The sequence below is a fragment of the Anopheles cruzii genome, chromosome 2, assembly GCF_943734635.1.
Source record: "Anopheles cruzii chromosome 2, idAnoCruzAS_RS32_06, whole genome shotgun sequence".
Classification (NCBI taxonomy): Eukaryota; Metazoa; Arthropoda; class Insecta; order Diptera; family Culicidae; genus Anopheles; species Anopheles cruzii.
This window is the reverse complement of record NC_069144.1, coordinates 46,514,846-46,538,112: the sequence shown is the minus strand read 5'-3', so window position 1 is coordinate 46,538,112 and position 23,267 is coordinate 46,514,846. Positions and strand designations below refer to the sequence as shown.

General features: G+C 52.0%; 2 protein-coding genes across 5 annotated transcripts; both read left to right on the top strand.

Moving 5' to 3' along the window:
• Positions 1 to 1,621: 1,621 nt before the first annotated feature.
• On the top strand, positions 1,622 to 16,854 carry LOC128268579 (uncharacterized peptidase C1-like protein F26E4.3). 3 transcript variants are annotated; one of them, XM_053005707.1, is made up of 8 exons: positions 1,622 to 1,772; positions 14,055 to 14,229; positions 14,301 to 14,475; positions 14,547 to 14,839; positions 14,920 to 15,103; positions 15,172 to 15,371; positions 15,440 to 15,597; positions 15,663 to 16,854. In XM_053005707.1, the coding sequence occupies exons 2-8, from the start codon at positions 14,076 to 14,078 to the stop codon at positions 15,891 to 15,893; spliced, it is 1,395 nt and encodes a 464-aa protein (XP_052861667.1). In that variant the 5' UTR covers positions 1,622 to 1,772; positions 14,055 to 14,075; the 3' UTR covers positions 15,894 to 16,854. The 3 variants fall into 3 exon arrangements, with proteins under 3 accessions (XP_052861667.1, XP_052861668.1, XP_052861666.1); XM_053005708.1 differs by having other exon boundaries at positions 1,624 to 1,762; XM_053005706.1 differs by lacking the exon at positions 1,622 to 1,772 and adding an exon at positions 11,918 to 12,025.
• A 345-nt stretch (positions 16,855 to 17,199) lies between these two features.
• LOC128277650 (vacuolar protein sorting-associated protein 35) lies at positions 17,200 to 21,237 on the top strand. 2 transcript variants are annotated; one of them, XM_053016141.1, is made up of 6 exons: positions 17,200 to 17,468; positions 17,800 to 19,010; positions 19,075 to 19,741; positions 19,812 to 20,026; positions 20,094 to 20,277; positions 20,353 to 21,237. In XM_053016141.1, exons 1-6 carry the CDS (start codon positions 17,466 to 17,468, stop codon positions 20,515 to 20,517), a joined length of 2,445 nt encoding a protein of 814 aa, XP_052872101.1. In that variant the 5' UTR covers positions 17,200 to 17,465; the 3' UTR covers positions 20,518 to 21,237. The 2 variants fall into 2 exon arrangements, with proteins under 2 accessions (XP_052872101.1, XP_052872100.1); XM_053016140.1 differs by lacking the exon at positions 17,200 to 17,468 and adding an exon at positions 17,645 to 17,707.
• The last annotated feature ends 2,030 nt before the right edge of the window (positions 21,238 to 23,267 follow it).

Sequence of the window (23,267 nt, the reverse complement as noted above, 5' to 3'; positions counted from 1 at the left end):
TCCTCTACTGGAGACGACGAGAACCCTTTTTTCGGACCCTCTGAGACGCGATGACCGGGGTCGATATATGGTCGATTGCACTATCGACGACGTGCTGCTTAAGTAACACAGGAAACCGGCGAAATACTCTGCTAGAGGACAACCGAGCACTATGAAAAATCAAAGAGAAATGAAAAATGACAAATATTGCGCATTGTCAATCCGTATTGACAGTGTTTCTCAGCGTTCCCGGGGTCTGGCCGCACTATGGGAAAAAGGTGGTCAACAGCCATTAAACTGTTTCTAAAAGTGAGGGTTTTAGTTATAGTTTCCTAAAATAGATAAGTTATGTCCACTAGACCTTGTACAAATCTTGTCCAAGCTAAACAGCTGTCAAAAATTGACCGATTGCTCAAAATGGCCAAACTTTTCACCATAAGTCACTGACATGTGTAGTTACCTAACGCCACAAAATTCAGAATTCGGAAATCGAAAATCGAAGATCGGATATAGTAGCCCGCGGAAATTCCAATTTCGCAAAACTTTTTGATCATCCCTCGTACACTGAATTTTGCCCACTAGCAGCGAACACAGCTCATAGTGAGTGAATGGTATCGGTGAGCTAAAGTCAAACCGTGTATATACCGCCCGGTTCAGTACTTGGCTTTGAGGAACTAAACCGGAATTAACACACAACGAAATCCGGTCGCAAACGGCGCTTTGTGTTGCCGGATTCGTAAAAGGATCGGTTCTTTCAGTAAATCGCACTGGCCGCGTCGTAGGATCGACGAGAATCCTTTTTCATAAAACAGTACGCTACGGTTGGGAAAAGAACCAATGCGCTGCTTCAATACATCGGTGTGAGGTGGTTTTTAAACACTAAATTCTTTGATTGGCTTGGTTAGCAATGTTTTCACGATAAACTAAAGGCTAAACTAAATGGCTCATTATCGCACATGTAAATTCGGGCGGACGGTTGTGCGGGCAGTCGATTGCGCCCGGCAAGTATGCAACCGCACAGCATCTCAAAAAGCTTTAAAGCAGCTGAGCCGAAAAAAAAGCGTGCACTATGAGAACATATTGTGTTTTGGGAAGAATTACGAGTTTTTTCAACGTTTTTGTTTTCTTTGCGTGTGTTTTGATTAAATTCAAGATTTTATGTGTAATTCACGTGTTCAAGTATAACGTTCAAGAAATAAAATAAATAAGAAAACTAAGTTTATGGTTCTTTCGCGGCCAATGAACTAATTTTTGGGTCACTGCTATGCATTGTCCGAATGTCCTCTAAATTGTTCTCTCTGGATATTTGGCACCTAGCATTTGATTATTTCATTTAATTATTTCATGAAAGAAGGATCCATTACCTTTCTAATACTGTAAGTACATTACCATTTCAGAACTGTGAGAACGCGTTTCGCCTTTTCCCCATAGTGCGCCGTTGTTTGACGAAACGCGGCGCAGGCTCCACCGTGCGCGCGTGAAAGGGGTGCGCGTGTGGGTGCGCTGGTGTGTTGGCGTATCGGCGCGACACATTCGGGCGGCCGGAAAGCTCCGATCGCCATTAGGCGCTTCGCGTTCCTGCAAAATCGGGGATATCAACAGCTGGCGCTGAGCAAATCGAGCTCAGTTGGTCCGCTTCGTTGGACCCGATCGATACAATCCGTTGTTTGCCAAATTGGCCGCGTCGAACCGCAAGTGCCAAGGAAGAAGTGCATCGCCGAGGACGAGCAAGGAAGCCTTACGTTGCTGTTGCTGCTGCTGCTGCTGCCATAGACTGCGACGGGTTAGTTGAGGTTAGCAATCTCTTTTAGGACCTAATGCGGGTTTGTGGATTGTGGCGTTCTCGCGTGGCTGTCCCCAAGTGCGGTTGGGACCAAACCGTGTGGCCAAACAGAGTGCAGAAAAAGAAGAAGAGAAATTGAAATAGCTGACTATGCTTTTCGCGCAAAATACTTACTAACGCTCGCCTCCGTCGAACGCCCGGTGGACGGTGGGCTTGACATTGCGCCTTATTTTCTGCCGACGGGGGGCGCACACACATTTCTGCTGTGGTCAACAGTTCCGCGATATTTTATGTTTCTTAACGGAAATCGGAACCCCTCCCCGGTGGTGCTGCTGCTCGATCACAGAATCTGAAAAGAGAATGCTGGCTGGCTGAACTGTGCATGCGTATGTATGGCTCAAGCAAGGGACCGCTTTCTTCCAGTGCTGGCACCGCACGCGGTTTGCGATTTTCGGGTGACAATTCGCGCGCCTCGAGAGCATGTGTGTCGCGTGGGCGCCATCTTTGCGCCACTTCGCTGGTGGTGCCTTTTTATTCGTGTCGCGAATCGACCGCAACTTCGGTCGTCGTCCTACGCATGACGCATTTTGATGTGTTTTTGTTATTGCGATTCCCGGCTGCTGTGAGCTGTGGGTTATCAGCATTTGATCACAATTCAATAACTGCCAGAAGATACATGCAGATCTTGGAAACGGGAAACGGGTACCTCCTCTTGAATCGAACGTCTTCGCGAGCGGACGAATGAATTTTTCTAAATGAAATTTTAATCATGATACGCACGACAGAACGCGCCCGCGCGTACGATAAGATAACGCGCGGCAAGATTCGAGACCTTGCGCTTCGGCGCTCTCACCGAAGCCCGGTCTCATCCGGTGGAGGTGCAGATGTTTGCCTACCACACAGCCGCGATCATCATCATCATCATGTAGGTAATCCCCCGGGGGACAGACTTCACTGGAATGTGCAACTCAAACACTCACAAACATCGTAAACAACGCAGCAGCAACAGGAGCGTGGAGAAGAAACCATCGGGAACAAAAACTCGAGTCTTTTAGATCGGCGAGTTGCATCGGGCATCGGCCACGGTCGCGCTTGATATGAAAATCTATAAAACTTTTACTGCCACTCGCTGTGACGACGACCATTTGGCTCATCCATTGACCGGTGAATTGACCATCTACGGTGTCGCTTCTTGTGCTGGGTTTTCAATACCGAGCCACTGCGCATTGTCCTCCAAGCAAGCGGCATGAGTCATCTCGCGCTCCCTGATGTCACGCTGGGAAGCTAGTCCAATCACGCACACCCGTGTCCTTGTGGAGCGTGGTTCCAGAGAACCGGCCGGCCGGGGATGTGGTAATCCTCCAAATGCCATTTGCCTACTCGACTTCCTCATTCCCAGCGTTATCAATGAGCCGGCTGACCAAGGGTGCTGGGGTGTCCGAGGTGCTATCGACGTGTGTCTAAAACCGGGCGACAGCAAAGATAAGACAGATCAATTATTGGTGCACACAATGGCCGGGATTGAGCAGGGCGTGCGACTTGTGCCCCGCCGAGTGGGTGCCCCAGCTGATGCATTCCAATTCTAAACGGAATTCCAATCCGGAGCACCCGCTTTGATTGTTATCTGCGGGTGTGACCCCCTGCAGAACACTCCTATGGCCACAGCAAAAGTGTTGGGGCGTTCCGGGAACGAACTACTACTCTCCGGAGGTGATGACGAATAATTCGACCGCTCTGAAGTGGGGTTTCTTGGAACATTGATACGGCGCTCGCTGATTAATCAACTCGCTTCTTAAAACTTCGTGCCCGCGTTCGTGCCTCATTTTAGCACATTAGGCGCGGGTTCCTGGGAAATCGTAAAATTCGCGTTCGTTTCCATGGATCCGACCTTCTACACTTCGTCACTCGCGATCGTGCCTTTCGAGGCAAGTTTTGCATTAGTCAGTAATCCAGAAATCTGCGCTGACGTGTGGATCCAATCTTGTTGTTGCGCTGTTGTTGTTGAACCCGCACCCGGTATTAGATATTCCCGCTGCGTTCTGGCATTGAACTCTATGAATCCGTCACCAATCCCGGGCGTCGGGATAGAGATTGACGCATAAATGTTACATTTAATTTGCATACCATATCACAGGGGCAAAAGCCCCGCTGCTAGGGTATCGGCTGGAATGCGCACAAAAACCGTCCCGTTGGACAACCTATAATTCAACCTCGTCCCATTACGATCATTGCAAAGTCACACACACACACGGCAAACTCGGGAGGCCAAAGTCGGGTACATTGTTTCGCGCGCCCGCGCCTGTCCGCGGTTGCATAACCTCAAAGACGCGCCAGACACACCACCGGGTGGGCCTTTGTGGGCAGGATCTGAATTCCGAAAACAGGCTGGCCGCGATCGCCCTTGCCGACCGACCGTTCCGTCATCGCTAAGGATCGCATCGTTCTCCGCAGGATCGCGCTAAAGGTGGTGGAGGGTTTGGATGTCGAATGGCGTGGCATTTTATTCCTTAAAAAGAAGAACAGAATGCTGTGTACAAGTATTTCACATTAAGCCGCCTTCCCCAGGCCCCACACACAATGGACTTCGATGACGAAGCCCGCGGAAGCCATGCCCGCACCCGTCTGTGTCGGTATGTGTGTGTTTATCGATGGCAAACGGCAACAAGTTAATTTTTAATGGCTCCGTGGCTGAGTTTTACCACACCACCGGGATACGAGGACCGCCGCCGCCGCGGGGGTAGCCATGAAAAATGGCCCGTTCATAAATCGTTATGGCCCCGGGGAGAAAGGGGTGGTGTCACTGAACCACGCACGATTAGGGGTCTCTCGGGGGCTGCGTGTATTTGACGTCGATTTCAAGGTCACCCATCGGTAGTAGTAGGCGCTAGAGCTATCGATACGCCCGTGTGTGGCTATCGCGGGTGCTGATAGCGCGTGATGGAAGATCATTGGAAATTGGGTCATAACGGCCCCGATGGGGGCCACACGGCGCACCCGTGTAGTGGCTGTGGCTTCCTCTCCCAATTTGTCATCCGAATTGTGGACCTACAGCAACGCGGCCAGTGGCGTGTGCGTCGTGTGCGTCGTGTGCGTCCTTTCCCGATGATGATGGTGTTTTGATTGATGTCAATTGCTTATGAATTCGATTTCCAACTTGTGTGTCCCGGAGAGCGGAAAGATAGCGGGAGGGGAGGGAAGCCAAATAGTTGGGCTCATGATGTCATGATGTTCAGTCCTTCAGATCTGCTGCTTCGAAGGTCCATAAATTAAGGACATCGGCTGCCGGCGGCCACCGGATGCTACGCCGGGCCTCTTCCCCTCGGGCGCTGGTTTCTGGTTTTTGCAAAATATATTTGAATAAGTTAAATGTCAGCGACAGCAGCTCTGTGGACAGCAAACTGACAGGAGATAATCCGCGACAAACTCCGTCTCGGCCAGAGCCGTTTTGGGGCGTTACTCAGGATTAGGCGATGTTTTGGCATGTCTCGATGATGATAAGAATGCTTTCTCTCTCTTTCGCTCTCGATCTTTATGGTATATTCTGGTGGTCTTGTGAGGGCTGCCCGCTGCCGTCGATGAATTTTTAATTTGTTGATCGCGACACCATGTTGTCGGTAGATTCCGATTAGATTGCACCACTTTCGACGGCGATGGCGATGATGATGTCATATCTCTTGGAATGCCACGTACGCGCGATCTCCGAGGGTGCAGCTGGCCGGTATTCGGCTGAATTGGTAGAGCATAAAATTTGCATCGATGCGCATTAATGTGCGTTGGTTGTTCCGCCGTTGTTCGAGCCAATTGTTTTCTCGCCGTCCATCGGCCATCGGTCGTCAGTCGGACGCCCATTCATCACCCGAAAGCCCGACACCGAGGGTAGGGTCGCTTCGTCCCCGGGTGTCGTCCGCTTCTAAGCCCCATCAATTAGTGTGGGAGCCTGCACAGAGGCTCCTCGCGGCCTCGCCTGGCGGCTCTCTCTCGGGGGGTATAAATCATCTCCGGCCCGCCCGGGAGATTGAGGGCCTTATGATTTACGATCACGTCAGAGCCACATTCTTCGCCCCTTAATCTTTCCCGATGACATTGAATCCGATCGTCGCTTCCGACCGTGGCTAGATTTTAGCGTGACAACGGCTCACCACCACCTGGTTCATTGGCCTAATTGATTTATTATCATAGGCGCCACCAGCAGCAGCCTTCGGCCTAGCAAGGAACGGAGTGTCCGTGAGCCCCCTGACAAATAGCAACCGCATGGAGTCATTTTACGAGCGCACGCGCGACGCGCACGATTAGGTAATTTACGTACGTAATGCCAGGGCTACCAATCGCCTTCCGTCCAGCAGAAAGGTGTGTCCTGTGTACGCCAGCCATAGCGGTGACTCACAGCGAATTAGAATATAGCGATTTGTCTTAGAGACACTTCGCTGCTAAAGATGGCCATCGCCCGACTGGAAGGCACTATTTTCGGCACCGTCGTTTTCGGACTCTAATCTAATGCACACAGAAAATAACCCCCGCCGGCGGCGGCCGGGGTCTCGTAATTAAAGATAAACAAGCTGACGACTCGACCCCCGGCGGAGTGTCAAAGATCGGACGCAAAGGAACGCTCGAAGAAGCGCGAACTCTTTTTGAAGTGCCTTGATTATGTGTCAATACGGTTGTTAATAGACGCACAAATAAGGGTACCACTGCTACTGCTCCAGGCTCCAGGAACCATTCTCGACGCGACCGCGCGGTGTCCCGCGGTGCCAAAACGCAAAACGCTGCGACACGATAATTGATCGTTTCCTTTCGTTTGGCGACGGCAAGGCCCACGGCTGCCTTAAAACGACGGCTCGGATCGTGCTTCTGAAGTCCTCCGCCCAAAAACGGATTAATGGATCCGTGTCGATCCGAGCGATCTCCTTCCGGACGCTCTGGAGATAGCCAAACGGTTGGTGTTGAATAACCGATCCTCGTTGAACGTAAGCTATCTGGCCGGCCGACGGTTTGCGGAACTGACAGCGAGCCATCGACGCCAATAACCGTTACGACCAAAGCGGGTGCTTTTATCAGTGTTTTATGGAGCTTTATGCGGGGACACTTGACAACATGAGCGTGTGTGCCATGAGTGTGCAAATTTTGAGCGGCAAACGATCACATCAATGCTGGCGCAATTGATTCGAATGGCCCGGGATCACACAAAAACTGACCGGGTTCGATCGACCCGGACCGGACCCGACCGACCTGCTGCTAAACACCTTCTTCTCTAGCTCTTTGGGTGGGTGCCGAGTTTCTGGCGGTGGTCCGGCAGCAGCAGTAAAGCGAGGCGCCACGGGCCAATTCGGGCCAATTGCTTCAATTCCCAAGGCTGCAAACAATGTTTGGCCGTTTTTGTTTTGCCCATCTAGTGGCCATCAGCTAGTGGTTTTAAAAATAAATGGTACGGGGCCCCGGACACTGGGAGTTCACCTACACCGGACACGGTCCGCGGGACAGCGCATGCAATACGCCTCCATAACGCCCCACACGGGGGCGGGAGCGGGCGAACGTTCTATTGCTCCGCTCGCCGTTGGTTGTTGTTGCAAAAACTTTCTATTTTCACCCCTTCACCCCACGCCGCGTACAAGTCTCCGCCCGGGTCCCACGGGAACCTTCTTCTTCGCGACCTCGTAGCAGTGCCGACTCCTAATGGTGGGGGGCGGAATATTTATGACTTCCTGATCAAAATCTTGCTCCCCAAGAGAACCGTGGCGGTGTTGGCCTCCGGGCCGGGCCGGACCGCGACCGCAACGGAACCTGTCCGTTGGCCGCGCCCGATGATGTATTATAGTCTGGCCTGATTCAATTTCGAAAATTTTTGGCGTTTTTCTGCGCAAGGTGGGCGCAAGGTTATGGCGTTAACTTAGGTTAACTTATGGCGTTGGTCAAAGTATCGCCGACCGGCAGTGCGCCACATGGGCGCACTCAAGCCCGGAGTACGCCCGACCGGCGACCCGTGCCGTGTTGTGGGAATCTCTGCAAAACCACATTTCGATTTCTCAATTAATCGGCGTATCGTCGGCGCCGGATGTCCAGCTCTAGGGCCAGAACCAGATCGGAGGAGCTGGTACTCGAAACATACACCATCGAAAAGATAAATAGCGGGGCAGGGAAACGGACAATGGTAGGCCCAGGAATCGGGTGAAATCGAGAGCACGCGCATCGACTCTCATCGGTTCAATTGTAGAGGTTCATAAATCACTTAACAGCCTCACTGGCCACTCGCTCACTGTCGTGCGGCCCCTCTGTGTGTCCCACGAAGACGGTCCGCCTCGGTCCACAGCCTATCATAAGTCATCCCGCCGTACTGGGGCCGTTCACGTTTTGGCAACAAATCACCACAGGGCTCAATCAGGGCAGGGCTGCTCCTTAGGAGAGCCCAATCGAATCGATCGAAAGGCCAACCGTAGCAGATTCCCCCAACAATCACTTGTTCGATAGCGCGCGCGCGCGGACCGGGTTTATGATCAATTATCAACGGGGTGTTGTTAGCTTTAGCTCCACGGATCGATCGAGTGGTTCGATCGCTTGGCAGGCTAGTGATTACGGCGCCGGTAGTGGCCGGCTGTTATCAAAATCTAGCGCAAAAATAAGAATAGACCCGTGTAGTGCAGCGAGAGAGAGCCACAGGCTCTCGGCATATCCGATCCGGCACACACTGTGACGAAGCCGAAGCCAGCGAAGGCAAGCTGCGGGTCGTGAGCCTTCCCATTACGTTGGCAAAGTTTTGTACTCCTTCTTCTTCCCAGAGGGTGTACTCCAGCACAAAACGAGTTCCTCGCGATCACTCCGGCGAGTTCTTTCGGGTTTCACCGCAGGCCGGCTATTCGATACGCGTGCGGTCCAACCATCTATTGCTCGCCCTCCCCGCCACGCATAACACGCTAAGGGGTAAGCTACGAGGGTCGTGACGTCCCGTGACGAGACCGCAAAGCCATAACCACCACCAGGCGCAGTCGTGTGTCGTGTGTTGCGCCTGGTGCGCCTGGCGCTATTTGCATGCTGCACTTTCACTGTGCGCCCGCGCCCGAAGGCATCCTTTTCGGACGCTTTCTCTAGCGTTGCAAGCGGTGCCGGTGGAGGGTACTACCCCGTGGTAATGGCTGGCTGATTAATTTGACGACCGGAGAGCGGCACCAGCATGGCGCCAGCGCGAGCACGCGGTCCTAATCCGGGCTGCTCTCCCTGTTGGTTCGTTAGCTGGCTGACGATGGTGCCTAGCGACATTCAGCGGCTTGTTCCCGAATGCGCCGACGGTTGCTGCACAAAAGTCTAAAAGAAAAACACAAGAAAACGACGGTTAGTGGTGTTTGCAAAAGTAATGCCGCCCGTGAGCCGCTCCGAGCCGCACCGTGTGGGTTGTGATGAATTTTTGGATCCGATCACCTTCTCCACCTGAGGGTGCTCGCCCGCTCGCCGACCTTCCGGCGCCAATCCATTTGTTTACTCTTCTGCGCAAAAAGGTAAATATTTTGGTACGGCGGTGGCGACGGGGATCCGCGGTGGTCATCCATCTTTCGGATCTTCGGTACCTCGGTCCTGGTGAAAACACCCCGCGCGCCTCCGTCCCGGTGGACCCGCGGATTGTTCACGCGTTTTATGGCTTTTCGGGTAATGCGGAGTTATTTTCCCGTAATAGACCATCTCCTCTCTTGTGCCGTGTGCCTTACCCCGGGGAGGGGTCCTGGCCGGTCTATTATCGTACGACGATCACGTCACTCGCCCCATTCACAATGAAGATCACGAGAAGCATCGGAACCATTCTCTTGAGCACGGAACCACGGCTACGGAATTTTGCATGTGAAATGAAATCATCAGCCTCAATTATAGGTAGCATCCCCCGAAGAGGGCGCGGGTGACGACAGTCCGACCTGGTGGGCTGGTGAGTAACAGAGTATTCGACGTTGTGTGTCTCTGGCCGCCTTTCGCGTTATTCAAATCTACGTCGCCCGCCGTTTGGCACCCAGCTGGGCCTCGGGGGTTGCTGGTGGTCCCTAGGCGAGGCACAGCGCGGCAAAACGGCCATTTGTATCTGCCATCAATTAAAATACTTCACATTCTATACTACTCATCCATCCATCGCCGCCGCCGCCACCACGGGCACCGTCCCTGGTTTGTGTGTGTTGGAGTGTTTTATTTACCTCCTGGCGGCGGCCAACAACAACGAGGGGTTCCGTCGGCCGTTCTTCCCTCCGCACACGGGACTAGAGGATCGCTCTACATCAGCTGGCGCGTCGAGGCGCGTGCTTGCCAGAGAACGGGGGTAGGTCACACTACTCGAGCCAATTTCTTCCACCGAGTGTAACCTCTCCAACTCCTGTAACTCTTTCACTCCCGGGTTGCCAGATCGGTCGTCAGCTGGCAGGCCAGCTGACCGCGCGGCACAACAATGTGGTAGCGTCAAAGATCACGCAGATCGCGATCGGCAAGGCGATCGCAATTGCCAACAATTGAGTGCGAGAAGGTCGCCACCACTAGGGCACCACCGTCGCAGTAGTAGCCCTGAAGAATTGTTATGGAGGGCGCAGGGGCTGCGCTGGTCACGCGACCGTGAATAAATACCTTACCACACCATCGTTCGCTCCAGCTGATTTCGCACAGCTCTTATCGCGGAAACAGACCACAAAGTAAACACCGGCACACACCCGCGGCATTCCAGCGCGTTACTGGAGTACCAAGAGGGATGTTGTGATTCACCCGTCGATAGCCTATGGCCCCTTAGCACGTGTTTCGTACTCTAGCCGCCACTCAACCCGTCGGACGGTGCACTTCAGATAAGGGCAAGCGGGGGCAAATATTTGGCGACACGAGAGCCACGCGACCTGTGTGTATCGCACCCTGTTTGGTGTCACATAAAAAACATAAATACCCGGGCCGGACCGATACGGTCAGCTCGCCGCCGGTCGTTAAACAGACAGCGGCGGGCGGAAGTTCAAGTACCTTTATTGCGGCGTGCGACGGCTCCAAATGTCACCCACATTAACGGTCGTGGTTTCGGTCCTTGATATTTCAGCCAAACATTATCCTTGGTCATCCGGCCGGGCGGCCCGGCACTTTCTTTTCGATACGAGAAATACGAGAACACGACCAAGGACTGATAAATGTGATGGTGCTGAATGCACCACTAAATATAGGCCCTTGCCGCCGGTGTCGGGGTCCTCCGTCGGTCGATAGTATTGCGTTATTTATTGCACATATCCATTAAACCTTGGGTGCACCGGACCCACGCTGGACGCTGGCCGCGCGGGCAGAGTATTGAGTTACCGAGGGCCCCGAAAACACAGCAACATATGTTCCATTTTTTTCTTCTGCTTTTCTTCGGGTTACTAAAATAGTTCCGTGCACGCCGGGCGCACGGGCGCCTGGCAACTGCATCCGAGCGCGCGCTGCATGACTTGGACTTCCTACATTGTCTTGGGCGCCGCAGGGTAGAGGATGGGGTTTGGAGTAGGTGGTTCTTTTTGTTCTACTAATAGCAGTACGTTGGCACAATTCGTGGCCAGATGAATCGCACTACCTGGTTCCACAACTGGTTCCGGATGCGAACGACCTCCGAGTACGCGTCCCAAAAACTTGAATGCGATCAATTAACGACTGATGGTCCGGTCCGGTGGCTTTGTCGCTTACGCAAAATAACATATAGCAGCGGTTTGACTGATTACTACTACGACGTTGTGGCTACGATATCTCTATCTTAGCGAGCGCCACTTCATTAGGCTAATCGGTGCTGAAGGATTCCTGCATTAGGCAGAGTGTAAAGTATCGCGATGTTTGCCGCCCCAATTTATTGTTCCGACTACGATTCCGGGGCCAAACCAGAATGAGGATAATGAAGAGATTAGAATAATTATTGGTCCAATGTCAGCTGTGCTGAGAGGCGCCCGGCGCAGTGGCAGCGCGCGCGATGGCATTGTGCATACGCCCATCGGCCCAGAAACTGTGGCTGTGGCCACACTCTGGATGCTGCTGCTGCGGTCGGTGTAGATAAATTATAGCGACACATGCTTAGCGGGAAGGGCCCACCGAAGTGAGCGCTGCAGAGATTGTGTGTGATAAGGTGTTGCATCATTGGCCGCGGTGGCCGAAGCCGTTCTCAGAGACATCTTCATCGCCGTGTTTGTCAGTTTGGAAACAGCCGGCAACGGCTTCGTACTCTCGCGTGTGTGGCTGCTCTTGGCGCGAAGACTTTGCGGCGTCGTCGTCGTCGCGGTTCTCGGTTGCATCTCGTGCATGGTGTGTGCGGTGGGTGTTTGTTTTTGGGAAAAAATAGAACGTTTTGTTTCAGCTTTCCGCCCCGACACGTGTCCCGTGATGGACATCGGTGCATGTGTGGAGAGCGAGGAGGTGATGAGTTGTGCAATAAATCGCACCCGAAACGCAGTGTGCTGTGGGCAGTGGGTCGTTGGTATCGCGCGCGTCGATCATAGGAAGCCGTGGCCGCCAGATGGTGATGCCCGTTGAAGATCCTAAAATTAAACCGCCATTATTATTCATAATCATAATATCATAGTGCTTTCACATTGACACAAATTATGCAAACCTTTTTCTTCTATTGCTTTTCAAACATGGACCGGTTGTAATCACGTCGGATCGTTTGCCGAGAACAAATACAACCAAATATTTGGCGACGCACAGCAGGCGATGGCTATGTGTGCGAGCGTTAGTACTATTTGTTACCACTTGGCACTTAGCAGGACTTTGTTACATTTCGCACATTGCACCCGTAGGGGGGCCAGTAGCCGCCGTAAGTGGTGTCTGTGGTGGTGCCGGGCCGGGTGGAATGCAAACTGCAGTCTATTGTTGCCAAAAAACACGCTGCGCCCGCTACGATGCACCAACGGCACGGTAAACACGGTATCGGTATTTACACAATTTTTGGCCAAATTTGACACTTGAAAGCAGCAACGCTTTCGAAGTGCGTAGCTTCCGTCGTCCGTGTGGTCGTTTTGTTGTCCACAGGGCAGGGACTACTACGCGCGGTCGAGTCGACCGGCATATTGTGTGTCTGTCAATGTCAATGCCAATGGGCCCCTGAAGTGTCCGCACCCTGGCTACTGGTGGTGCCGGCGACCGGCCGAAAGTGGGCACACTCTAATCAGCAGCAGCCTCTGTCGCACACCTGAGTCGTTTCTGGCACCGTGGCGGGCTGCACAGGCGGTGACGGTAAGGTGGATGACGGTGTTGGTTGGCCCGCCGCAGCCGCCACCACCACCGCAACAAGCCACTCGACTGCATGACTGCGATGTTTATTTTTATCCCGTCCATTTATGAACTCACCGGTGTTAAATTGAGCCACTACTGCCGCCATTTTTTTTCCGCTGTTGCTGCTTTGTGCCGTTTCTTTGGCATTCCATTTGTTTTCGCTCAGTCCCCAGTCCTTTGCCGGATGCAAACGGGGACTTCAAATTCCGGTTGCTAAACCCTCGCCTCATCGGCTCACACTGATTAGTGTGAATCACCACTAGCTGTGAGTGTCTAAGAAACGGAGAAACAAACCTGGACCTGAGGTTGGCAAAATAAGATCCACATGAGCGCCCATTAAGATCGAGTCCATCTTGAAGTTCCAACAGTGCTCTACATAGGAGTTAGAATTCTTCGGTTGTCTTTCTGCATGTGATGACTAGATCGTGTGACTCACCGCCATTTTGGCACAACGTTTAGTGTTCCGCCCGCCCGTTGGATTGAAGTGCATTAACCTCCAGGAGACATCTTGACATAAGACACACTTCTGAACGAGATGGCCCATCAGCGCACATCTCCCGCCCGAGCGATGGCGCGTCAAACACACGCTTTTTTAAGCTGTTGAGAAAGCACACTTTCAGCACGCGCCAAAATTGTTGCTGCGTTCCACTCTTATATTTACGTTGAGCGCCACAAACTCCTCGGAGAGTTTGTGAATCGTCGTCACTTACCTGTCGACAACCGGCCGGTCGCTCGATTTCGGGGCCAGAACAAATGCACGCATTGTTTCAACAAGTTGCTGAAACTTCTCAATGTGAACTTGGATCTTGTCACTGTACCCGATGGAGGGCGATGGTTGTTTAATTTATTCCAGCGTATTGTTTGAAGAGCGCTTTTTGGGGAAAATCCCAAAATACCGTTTTCAGGTCGGTGTTCGGTGGTAAGTGTTGCGACGACCCGCGGGTGGACGATACACGATTAACGCGAGGTGGAAACATTTTTTGTAACCTTGCCATAGTGGCTTTGTATGAGGAGCGATCGCAGCAAATGTAGGGGTTTAATCGAAAGTGCGTTACCGTTGTATTCGCAGTGGTCACCCGGCACTGGTAAGATGCTGTCGGTAGTGCCCTTTCTCATGCTGGTGGCGCTAGCGGCCCCGCAAGCGAGTCGATTCCGTGCCGACTTCCCGGGACCATATTGTGCGGCGCGGAAGTACGATAGCTGCTGCCGGGATCGTCAGGATGGTTGCTCACAGCCCATTTCGAGTAAGTTCCCGCACTGTTACTTATGATTGGTAGACGACCGCGACCACCACTCTGAAAATGGCTTCTTTCAGCTACACTCTGCTACTGTGACCAGTTTTGTGATAGGGGCGAACATGGTGACTGCTGCCCGGACTACGAAGAAGTGTGCCTAGGATTCCAGCCGCCCGAAAACAGACCCTCGTGTCTGCACAAGAAGCACTACTTCACACCCTACGATACGCCCGTAGTGGACAACTGCAACACCTGGTATGGTGGCAACGTTCCCAGATAGTTTGACCGCCGAAAACACATTCCCTGTGGCTCTCTCTTTGATTCAGTAAATGTAATCAGGACGGAACGGTAACGTGCACGAATCATGTGTGCCTGGTGGATGACGATCTGCTGCGACAACTGCACCACCTTGAACGCACGGTGGGCTGGAAGGCGGGCAACTACAGCGAGTGGTGGGGCCGAACGTACGACGACGGCCAGGTGCTTCGCCTGGGCACGTTCCAGCCAAAGTTCCTGGTGAAGTCTATGAAACGGTTGAGCAACAAGGGTGGCCCTCTGCCGAGTCAGTTCGATGCCAGCGAACACTGGCCAGCGCTCATCAATGGAGCGCGTGACCAAGGTACTTTCGGCCGGAGGCTGAACAACGGGACGCATCCACAGACGCTTTAAACGTTTCCAATTACACACTCATCACTTTAGGCTGGTGTGGCTCTTCCTGGGCATTCTCGACGGCAGCCGTGGCATCCGATCGGTTCGCTATACTCTCGAAGGGCCGCGAACTGGTCCAGTTGGCCCCGCAGCAGATGCTGGCCTGCGGACGGCATCACCAAGGATGCAACGGTGGCCACCTGGACTCGGCCTGGCAGTACCTGCGTAAAATGGGGTAAGTCAAGCCCCTTACTTCACGTATGATGAAGGTTTGACACAATTTTCCAAACATCCGCCCGACAGAGTGGTGAACGAAGAATGCTACCCTTATGTGGCCGCCAAGAACAAGTGCAAAATCCAACCGGACGATACGCTCGTCAGCGCGCTATGTGAGCTGCCGATCCACGTGAACCGCACCGCCTTGTACCGAATGGGCCCAGCGTATAGTCTGAACAACGAGACCGACATCATGACCGAAATCAAGGAACGTGGCACCGTACAGGGTAAGTGGCCGATGTTTCCCGCCAGCTTTGTCACCTTTGGGTCTAACATTTTTGCCCTCCCTGAACAGCCATCCTGCGAGTTTATCGAGATTTCTTCTCCTACAAGAGTGGCGTCTACCGCCATTCGGTGGCCGCCACACCGGCCGAGGAACGGTCGGCGTATCACTCGGTGCGGCTCATTGGTTGGGGCGAGGATCGCGTCGGATACGAGGTGGTGAAGTATTGGGTAAGGACGTGTTTTACGTGCTCGCGCTCGGACCGCAATCCTGATCGTATCTGTACCGATTTCAGATTGCTATTAACTCGTGGGGAACCTGGTGGGGAGAGAATGGCCGGTTCCGCATCTTGCGCGGTGTCAACGAGTGCGACATTGAGAGCTACGTTCTTGCCTCGAACCCCTACGTTCACGAGCACGTCCAGACGGTACGCAAGGTGGGTGGACTGCAGGAAATGATCGTCAGCACGGGCTACGAACCGCATCCGTCCCGTCAGCGCAACTATCCGTCGTACCGAAGTGGCTAAACTAGGGGCTGCCGCAAACGAAAAAAAGTTCCCCGTGTCCCACAAATTTCTCAGACAACTCGCATGCCCGGACACCCGAATCCGGCCCCCGGTTGTTTGGTACCCGATATCCCGATTTTTCCCCTTTTTTCCCCCGTTATACTAGCTGTGAAGCTGCACGCAGTATTAAAGGACGACGATGGTACGATGGGCGCGAAACGACGACCGACGAGTAATGGAAAGAGCAAAACCAGATAGTTTTTCCATGCTTGGACCCCTTTTAGGATTACATTTCGAAGAAATGGGTTGAGATAGAAGACAAAATTGCAAGCCAAAGCGACTAGCTTTTCGAAAGGCCGCAGCGAGAAAACTTAAAGCTATCCAGCGCTAAAAACACACTCCTGCCCTGCACTTAACCAAAACTGCTTTCGATGGTGTTCATTGTACGAAAAGAAAAAAGGAAACAAACAAATTGTTAATGTTTTATGAAAACGTCATCTATTGTTTTTGTGTAGCATAACTAACTGTATAGGCAGTTCCACGGTCCCCACATATCGACGGGTGACATTTTAGATGGGAGAGCTTTTTTTTGCTATATTTAACATTGATCTTTCGTTTATATCAATTTTTTTGAGTAAATTCTCATTAATCGGATCGGATCCTTTTTTGCGAAACCAATGGATCCCTCTCTCTTTCTCTCTTTATCGGCAAAAATGTGCCAAAAAGGATAACGTAACGAGATCATGTTTTTGTCAACCACACACACACGTACACAAACACACGCAAACACAAACACACGAATCTGTTACACTGTCTTCACACTTTGGCCCATCTTTCTGTGCCACTCGTTAGGATTATGCTGTTTGTTTTTTAAGTTTTCCAAAATATTGTCTATATTTAATGATATTAATTGTCATTTATTCACTATACCTATGTAATAACGATGATTATATAATAAATGGAATTAAACCAGCGATTTAAATTATGACTTTTTGTTTTAGTTTCTTCAACTTTTTGTGCCATTATCTTGATAGTCATGTTTACTGCGTATACACATAGCTCTGCAAGATTGGCGCCCTATCGGATAAAATAAATATGTAGTGGAGTGTAATGAGATAGCCATTTTTCTGGCTAACATTTGAACCGAATCGCGCGATTGATCGCGAAACGCTAACGGTTTTTTCAAATTTTGCTATTCAGTGTAACCTGGCGCTGAACAATTATGCAAGCTGTCAAACAACTGTCAGGCGGATGCAAACATTCTACCATTGTTTCACGCACACCAATGTGCCGCACCGCACAGAATGTCAGAGTGAAATAAGCAGCTCTAATCCTTCACCGAAGGGAGTGTATTTTTTGCGATCGTATCTTTTATCAGTTAAGTTTCCCACCGCCGATCTCCGCGGCACCAGCCAGCACTAATTACCGCAATCGGACTGTGCGCGATTGATTCGCGTCGACTGTGTGGCAACCTATTGCACGGCTGCGTCGTCTGACAGTAGGAAAGGTTCGTCTCACTACGAAACACGGCGGGGGCGCAGCAGGCATTGATATCGATACACCACCGACACACAGAGCCCCACGGAAAAGATAATGGTAAGTGCTGAGCGAGAGAGGCGTTAATAAGAACGAAGGCGACTTCGATGCACACTCGTTGTGATGTGTTTGTGGCATGGGACCATTCGGGGGCTCTTGATTAATGCGTGCGATTACTGTGGCCTGTCACGAAGCAGCAGCCGGTTGCCGAAATAATTGTCACACCGGACACCGCCATGTATCTTTGGAATTCGGCCAATTTGGACAATTCTGCGCTGTACCGGCGCCCGCTGGTTCAGGTTACACGCGTGGCGTTCCCGGTTCCTGGTTCCGGTGGTGCGAATCTGTTTTTAATAATTCCGCTCTTTTTGTTGACACTTTTCGCCCACAGCCCCAAACACCGATAAACTCCGTGGACGAGCAGGATAAGCTGCTGTCGGAGGCGGTCACCGTGGTGCGCACGCAGGCCTTCCAGATGAAGCGGTTTCTGGACAAGGAACGGCTGATGGAGGCCATGCGGTGCGCCTCGACGATGCTGGGAGAGCTCCGTACCTCGCTGCTCTCCCCCAAGAGCTACTACGAGCTATACATGGCCATTACGGACGAGCTGCGCCACTTCGAGCACTACCTGCTGGACGAGTTCCAGAAGGGGCGCAAGGTGCCGGATCTGTACGAGCACGTGCAGTACGCGGGCAATATCGTGCCGCGGCTCTATCTGCTGATCACCGTCGGGCTGGTGTACATCAAAACGAACGGTTCGTTGAAGCGCAGCATACTGAAGGATTTGGTCGAAATGTGCCGCGGTGTGCAGCACCCGCTGAGGGGCCTCTTCCTGCGCAACTACTTGCTACAGTGCACCCGCAACATTCTGCCCGACACGACCGTGCAGCAGCAGCAGCAGCAGGTGGTGATGGGCGACGAGAACGAGGGCACCGTGATCGATGCGATCGACTTTGTGCTGACCAACTTTGCCGAAATGAACAAACTGTGGGTCCGCATCCAGCACCAGGGACACTCGAGTGAACGGGCCCGGCGAGAGAAGGAGCGCGAGGAGCTGAAGATATTGGTTGGGACGAACCTGGTGCGCCTGTCGCAGCTCGAGTCGGCCACTCTCGACGTCTACCAGCGGCTCATTTTGCCCGGCATCCTCGAGCAGGTGGTCAGCTGCCGGGATGCGATCGCCCAGGAGTACCTGATGGAGTGCATCATCCAGGTGTTCCCGGACGAGTTCCATCTGCAAACGCTCGATCCATTCCTGAAATCGTGCGCCCAGCTGCAGGCGGGAGTGAACGTGAAGAACATCATCATCTCGCTCATTGACCGGCTGGCGCTGTACAATCAGCGCAACGGCAAGGTCACGCAGACGTCGACCGGGACCGAGGTGATTTCGGCCATCCCGCTGGAGGTGCAACTATTCGAGGTGTTTAGCACGCAGATCGCCAACATTGTGCAAATGCGCAAAGACCTGCCGCTGGAGGACACCGTTTCGTTGCAAGTGGCCCTCATCAGCCTGGCGCAGAAAGTGTACCCCGACCGGGTGGACTACGTGGACAAGGTGCTGGAAACCACGGCACAGATACTCGATCGGCTCAATATGTCAAGGTAGGTTGTTAGGCACGGCACGCATCGGAAAGGCCGATTTAATAGTCTCGCATTTCGTTTGCAGCATTTCACACTCGCTCTCGGTCAACCAGGAACTGTCCCGGTTGTTGCGGCTGTGCGTGGACTTTTACAACAACATCATCACGATACTGCAGCTGAAGTTTTTCACGCCGCTACTGGAAAAGTTTGACTACACGTCCCGGAAAGCGATCGCGCTGTACATCGTGATGAACATACTGGAGAACGAAACGCTCATACCGACGGCCGAGCAGGTGGACAGCGTGCTGACGATCATTGCACCGCTGATTCGCGATCAGGACGATCAGCCGACGGAGCGCGTCAACCTGGAGGACTTTGCCGAGGATCAGGGCATCGTGGGCCGGTTCGTGCACCTGCTGCGATCGGACGACCCCGACACGCAGTACAAAATTTTGTCCTCCGCCCGGAAGCACTTCGGTCTCGGCGGGCAGCAGCGCATCCGGTACGTGCTTCCGCCGCTCGTCTTTCAGGCGTACCAGCTGGCGTACAAGTACAAATCGATCGCGGCCGAAGACGAGATGTGGGACAAAAAGTGCCAGAAGATACTGCAGTTCTGCCACAGCACGATCGCGGTGCTGGCCAAGTCGGAGCTGCCGGAGCTAGCGCTGCGGCTTTATCTGCAGGGGGCGCTCTGTATCGGGCAGATTGCGTACACCAACCACGAGGCCGTGGCGTACGATTTCATGACACAGGTAAGCTCAGTTCCACCGATCTATCTGATCAGCGCATGTTTGATAGGGTGGCACATTGACCTCTTGCCAGGCTTTCTCGCTGTACGAGGATGAAATATCGGACTCCAAGTCACAGTTTGCTGCGATCACACTGATCATCGCGACCGTCGAGCAGATGATGTGCTTCTCGGAGGAAAATGCCGAACCATTGCGTACGAGCTGTGCGCTGGCGGCGTCGAAGCTGCTGAAGAAGCCCGACCAGTGCCGGGCCGTCGTCACGTGTGCCAGCCTGTTCTGGAGTGGAAAGTATGTAGCGCACCGGCGTTCGGCAAAGGGGGTAGCTTCTGATGACCGACCACTTTCCCCATTGCAGACAAAACGGCCAAGAGCTGCGCGACGAGAAGCGTACGCTGGAGTGCCTGAAGAAGGCGGCCAAAATTGCATCGCAATGCTTGGATGTCGGGGTGCAGCTGCAGCTGTACGTGGAACTGCTGAACCACTATCTGTTCTACTTCACCCGGGGCAACACCCAGATCACCGTGTCGATGCTCAATCAGGTATGGGCTCAGGGGCTCATGGGGCGATCACAGACGAGTCACTCATTAATGTGGTTCCGCGGGCGTTTGTTGCAGTTGATAACGAAAATCAACGAAGAACTACCGAACCTGGAGCTGACGGAAGAGACGAAGCAAATCGAGATGCACTACCAAAACACCGTGGCCCACATTCGCAGCCGGATGGAAGCGACGGACACGAGCACCCTGGAGGCATCGTTTGCTGGCATTGCGCTGGCCTGAGGTGTGACGACTTGGCGGCCCCTGGTCACACACTTTGCTTACATTACAGCCGCCGCTAGTATAGTCGATATTACCGAGCGTTTCGAGGAGAAGTGTTCAACAACAATGCGTATCGAATACAACCATAACTACACTATATACAAAACAAACAGCATTAGGTGAAACATAATAGCAATTCCAACGAGGAGACAGTAATAAAAAGCGTAACACTTTAAACAACACTTCGGCCCCCGTTTTTTAGTCAACCGATCAACCGGCTCGTTTCGGATTGTCCGACGTGCGCTGTGCCCTTGTCGCAGAAGTTACAGTGTGTGTCCGTTTATGTTTATTAAATCTTCTAGTTTCAATAAATGCAAAAACGGGGAGAGAGAGCTGTAGTTAAATGTCGGAATCGGATTACACAAACACACTTTCTTCTATCACTAAAATGGGGCGGCTGGAAGATCCGAGCTCTTTCTGCTACGCCAATGGCTTCGTCAACGGGAATTGGTTTTGTACACCGGAAAATGGTTATTCGTGGTGCGCCGTTACTGTTGATTCGTTATCAAAAAGGTTTCTCAGCCCTTCTCTGAGGGCGTTTCAACATCGTAACATCGGCCATTAAGAGACAGCTAGTAGACAGTAAACTTTGATTTTAAGGTGCCACACAGTTTTGAAACGTTTGATGTGTTGATTTTGCCGGTTTGCGCCGGATCGCGCCCACCTATCGCGGTACCTAACTACTCTCTCGTCCTCGAGGCTTAATGATTGAAAATATATCTGTACTGCATCTCAATATGACCTCTGTGGCGTGTGTGTTAACGTTTACTACTGATTTAATCATATTTTGATATAGAGCATCCCGTCTTTGCACGAGGAGTAATGGTGCTGCTGCTGTAGTGATCGGATTTTGATCGGTGCACCAGCTGTTGACGACGCGGTAAGACGACATTGAGATGGAAAACCGCCGTGAAATGGCCGCCTTTTGTGTGTTGTACATCGAAAAATACACAACGCTTTAAAATGTTTGTGAAACATCGAAATAATTAACATTCACAGGTGCCATACAAACATACACACACAGTGAGAGCTCCGGATGTGCCCGGGCCGGATGTACAAGAATGATCGAAAACGAACGGCGACGGAATGCCATTTCTTGTCTGTGATCTCGCCGCCCCTCCCGGCCAAAAACTGGACAGCGCCAGGCCAGGCCAGGGGCACTTCGTTTCACTTCGTGTGTCGTTCGATTGCTTCGCGATCGCGCGTGCGATCCTTCTATTCGATACTTCTCCGAGAGTGGAGGATTCATGTTCCCGTATGTTTTTTTTGTTTCCTTAATTCATATGCACTACAAGGACGTATGTTTGTAAATCTGCTTTGATCATCTGGATTTTCGGGATCACTTGTAAAAATTCTATCGAAAAAAATCTACACTCCGTGACCCATCGCGATCGCGATTAAGTAATATGCGTTTGATCTTATTATTGCAAAACCGCTACGAGCGCGCTTCTATAATACGCGTTTAGGTATATCTATCCGTTTTTTTACTGTTTGTGGGGCAAAAACAATTGTTACCACGCTGCGATCTGTCTCTCTGTCTCTCTATCTCTCTCATCCGGCTCTCTGCCTTCTTCCGCAAAAAACCTTTGATTTGTGTATTTTCTCGATTTTCCCATCTAATACTCGGTTACTATCAAAACACAAGGCAGGATTGGGCTAGGAAATGGTTCTCGAACGCATCCAACGATTGCTTCCAGATGGTCTTTCCGGTTCAAAACGATCCACCGGAACAATATGCTCGCTATTAGCTCAGCTACACTGCTGCTGCTGGTTCTGCTGTAACAACTACTTATTTGCTTAAAAAATGCTTCTAGCGCTCATATTTACTCTGCGTGGTGTATTATGATCCGTGTTTGGTCAATATGTTTTTTTCTCCAGGTTTCGCCTCGCCAACCTTTCGCACCGCCAGCCGCCATCAGAGGTAATAATAAATGTTTTTCGGTTTGTTTGATAAATGCAACGCGCTATTGCTATTCGGTAGAGAAAATCTTGGCCCTCAGCCATGCGGCTCCCGAGCAAACCGCGGAGAGCAACCGAAACGAGAAACGGTAGAAAGAACGGCGCGTTCTATTGTTTGTGCCACGCTTTGGAGCCCCGCTTCGTGTGACTTCCGGCAAGTCCGTTTAATCGTTGTATCTGCACCTAAAGTTCATGTTGCCCTTCGATGGAAATAGAAAAATATCCCGTAAACAAATCGGAACGGCAGAACTTATGATTGAACAGTCGCGGTAAGGGGCAAGGGCACAAAACAGAGGGCGGCCAAATAAGAAAAGGCACTTTCTCTACTTTCACCTGCACGGTCGGCAATGGTGCGGTCGGCGGTTTGAATGTTGCTCGGGGAACAAATTGCTTAATCTTCGGTCGACATTATGGCCGACATTTTACTGCTCGATCCTCGGCTCGATCTTTTCTGAACATCTCAACCAATCAGCCGTGTGCGCGATTGAATCTTAATAACTTTAATATGATATGCTGCAATCAAACGTGTGCGGCTTGGCAGATTTAAATGTTTAACGGCGCCAAACGGCCGTCGGTGCATATGGGGAGGTGCGGGAGGTGCTATTGCTATCGGGTGTTCCCTAATGCTCGATCTGCTTAAAACTCGGCTCGCGGCGTGTGGTAGGAACTTTATTGAAGACTGTATGACGTGCTTCGTCAAAATTATAGCTACAATACGTACGTATGTATGTATATTGCAAACGACACCACCG

Excerpts from the sequence above, each read along its gene's own strand:
- LOC128268579 (XM_053005706.1), top strand. Across the intron at positions 14,476-14,546 it reads GTGGACAACTGCAACACCTG|TAAATGTAATCAGGACGGAA; the intron begins GTATGGTGGCAA and ends TCTTTGATTCAG. Across the intron at positions 15,372-15,439 it reads GGAACGTGGCACCGTACAGG|CCATCCTGCGAGTTTATCGA; the intron begins GTAAGTGGCCGA and ends CTCCCTGAACAG.
- LOC128277650 (XM_053016140.1), top strand. The coding sequence starts at position 17,645 with ATGTATCTTTGGAATTCGGCCAATTTGGACAATTCTGCGCTGTACCGG. Across the intron at positions 17,708-17,799 it reads ACCGGCGCCCGCTGGTTCAG|CCCCAAACACCGATAAACTC; the intron begins GTTACACGCGTG and ends TTTCGCCCACAG. Across the intron at positions 20,278-20,352 it reads CCGTGTCGATGCTCAATCAG|TTGATAACGAAAATCAACGA; the intron begins GTATGGGCTCAG and ends CGTTTGTTGCAG.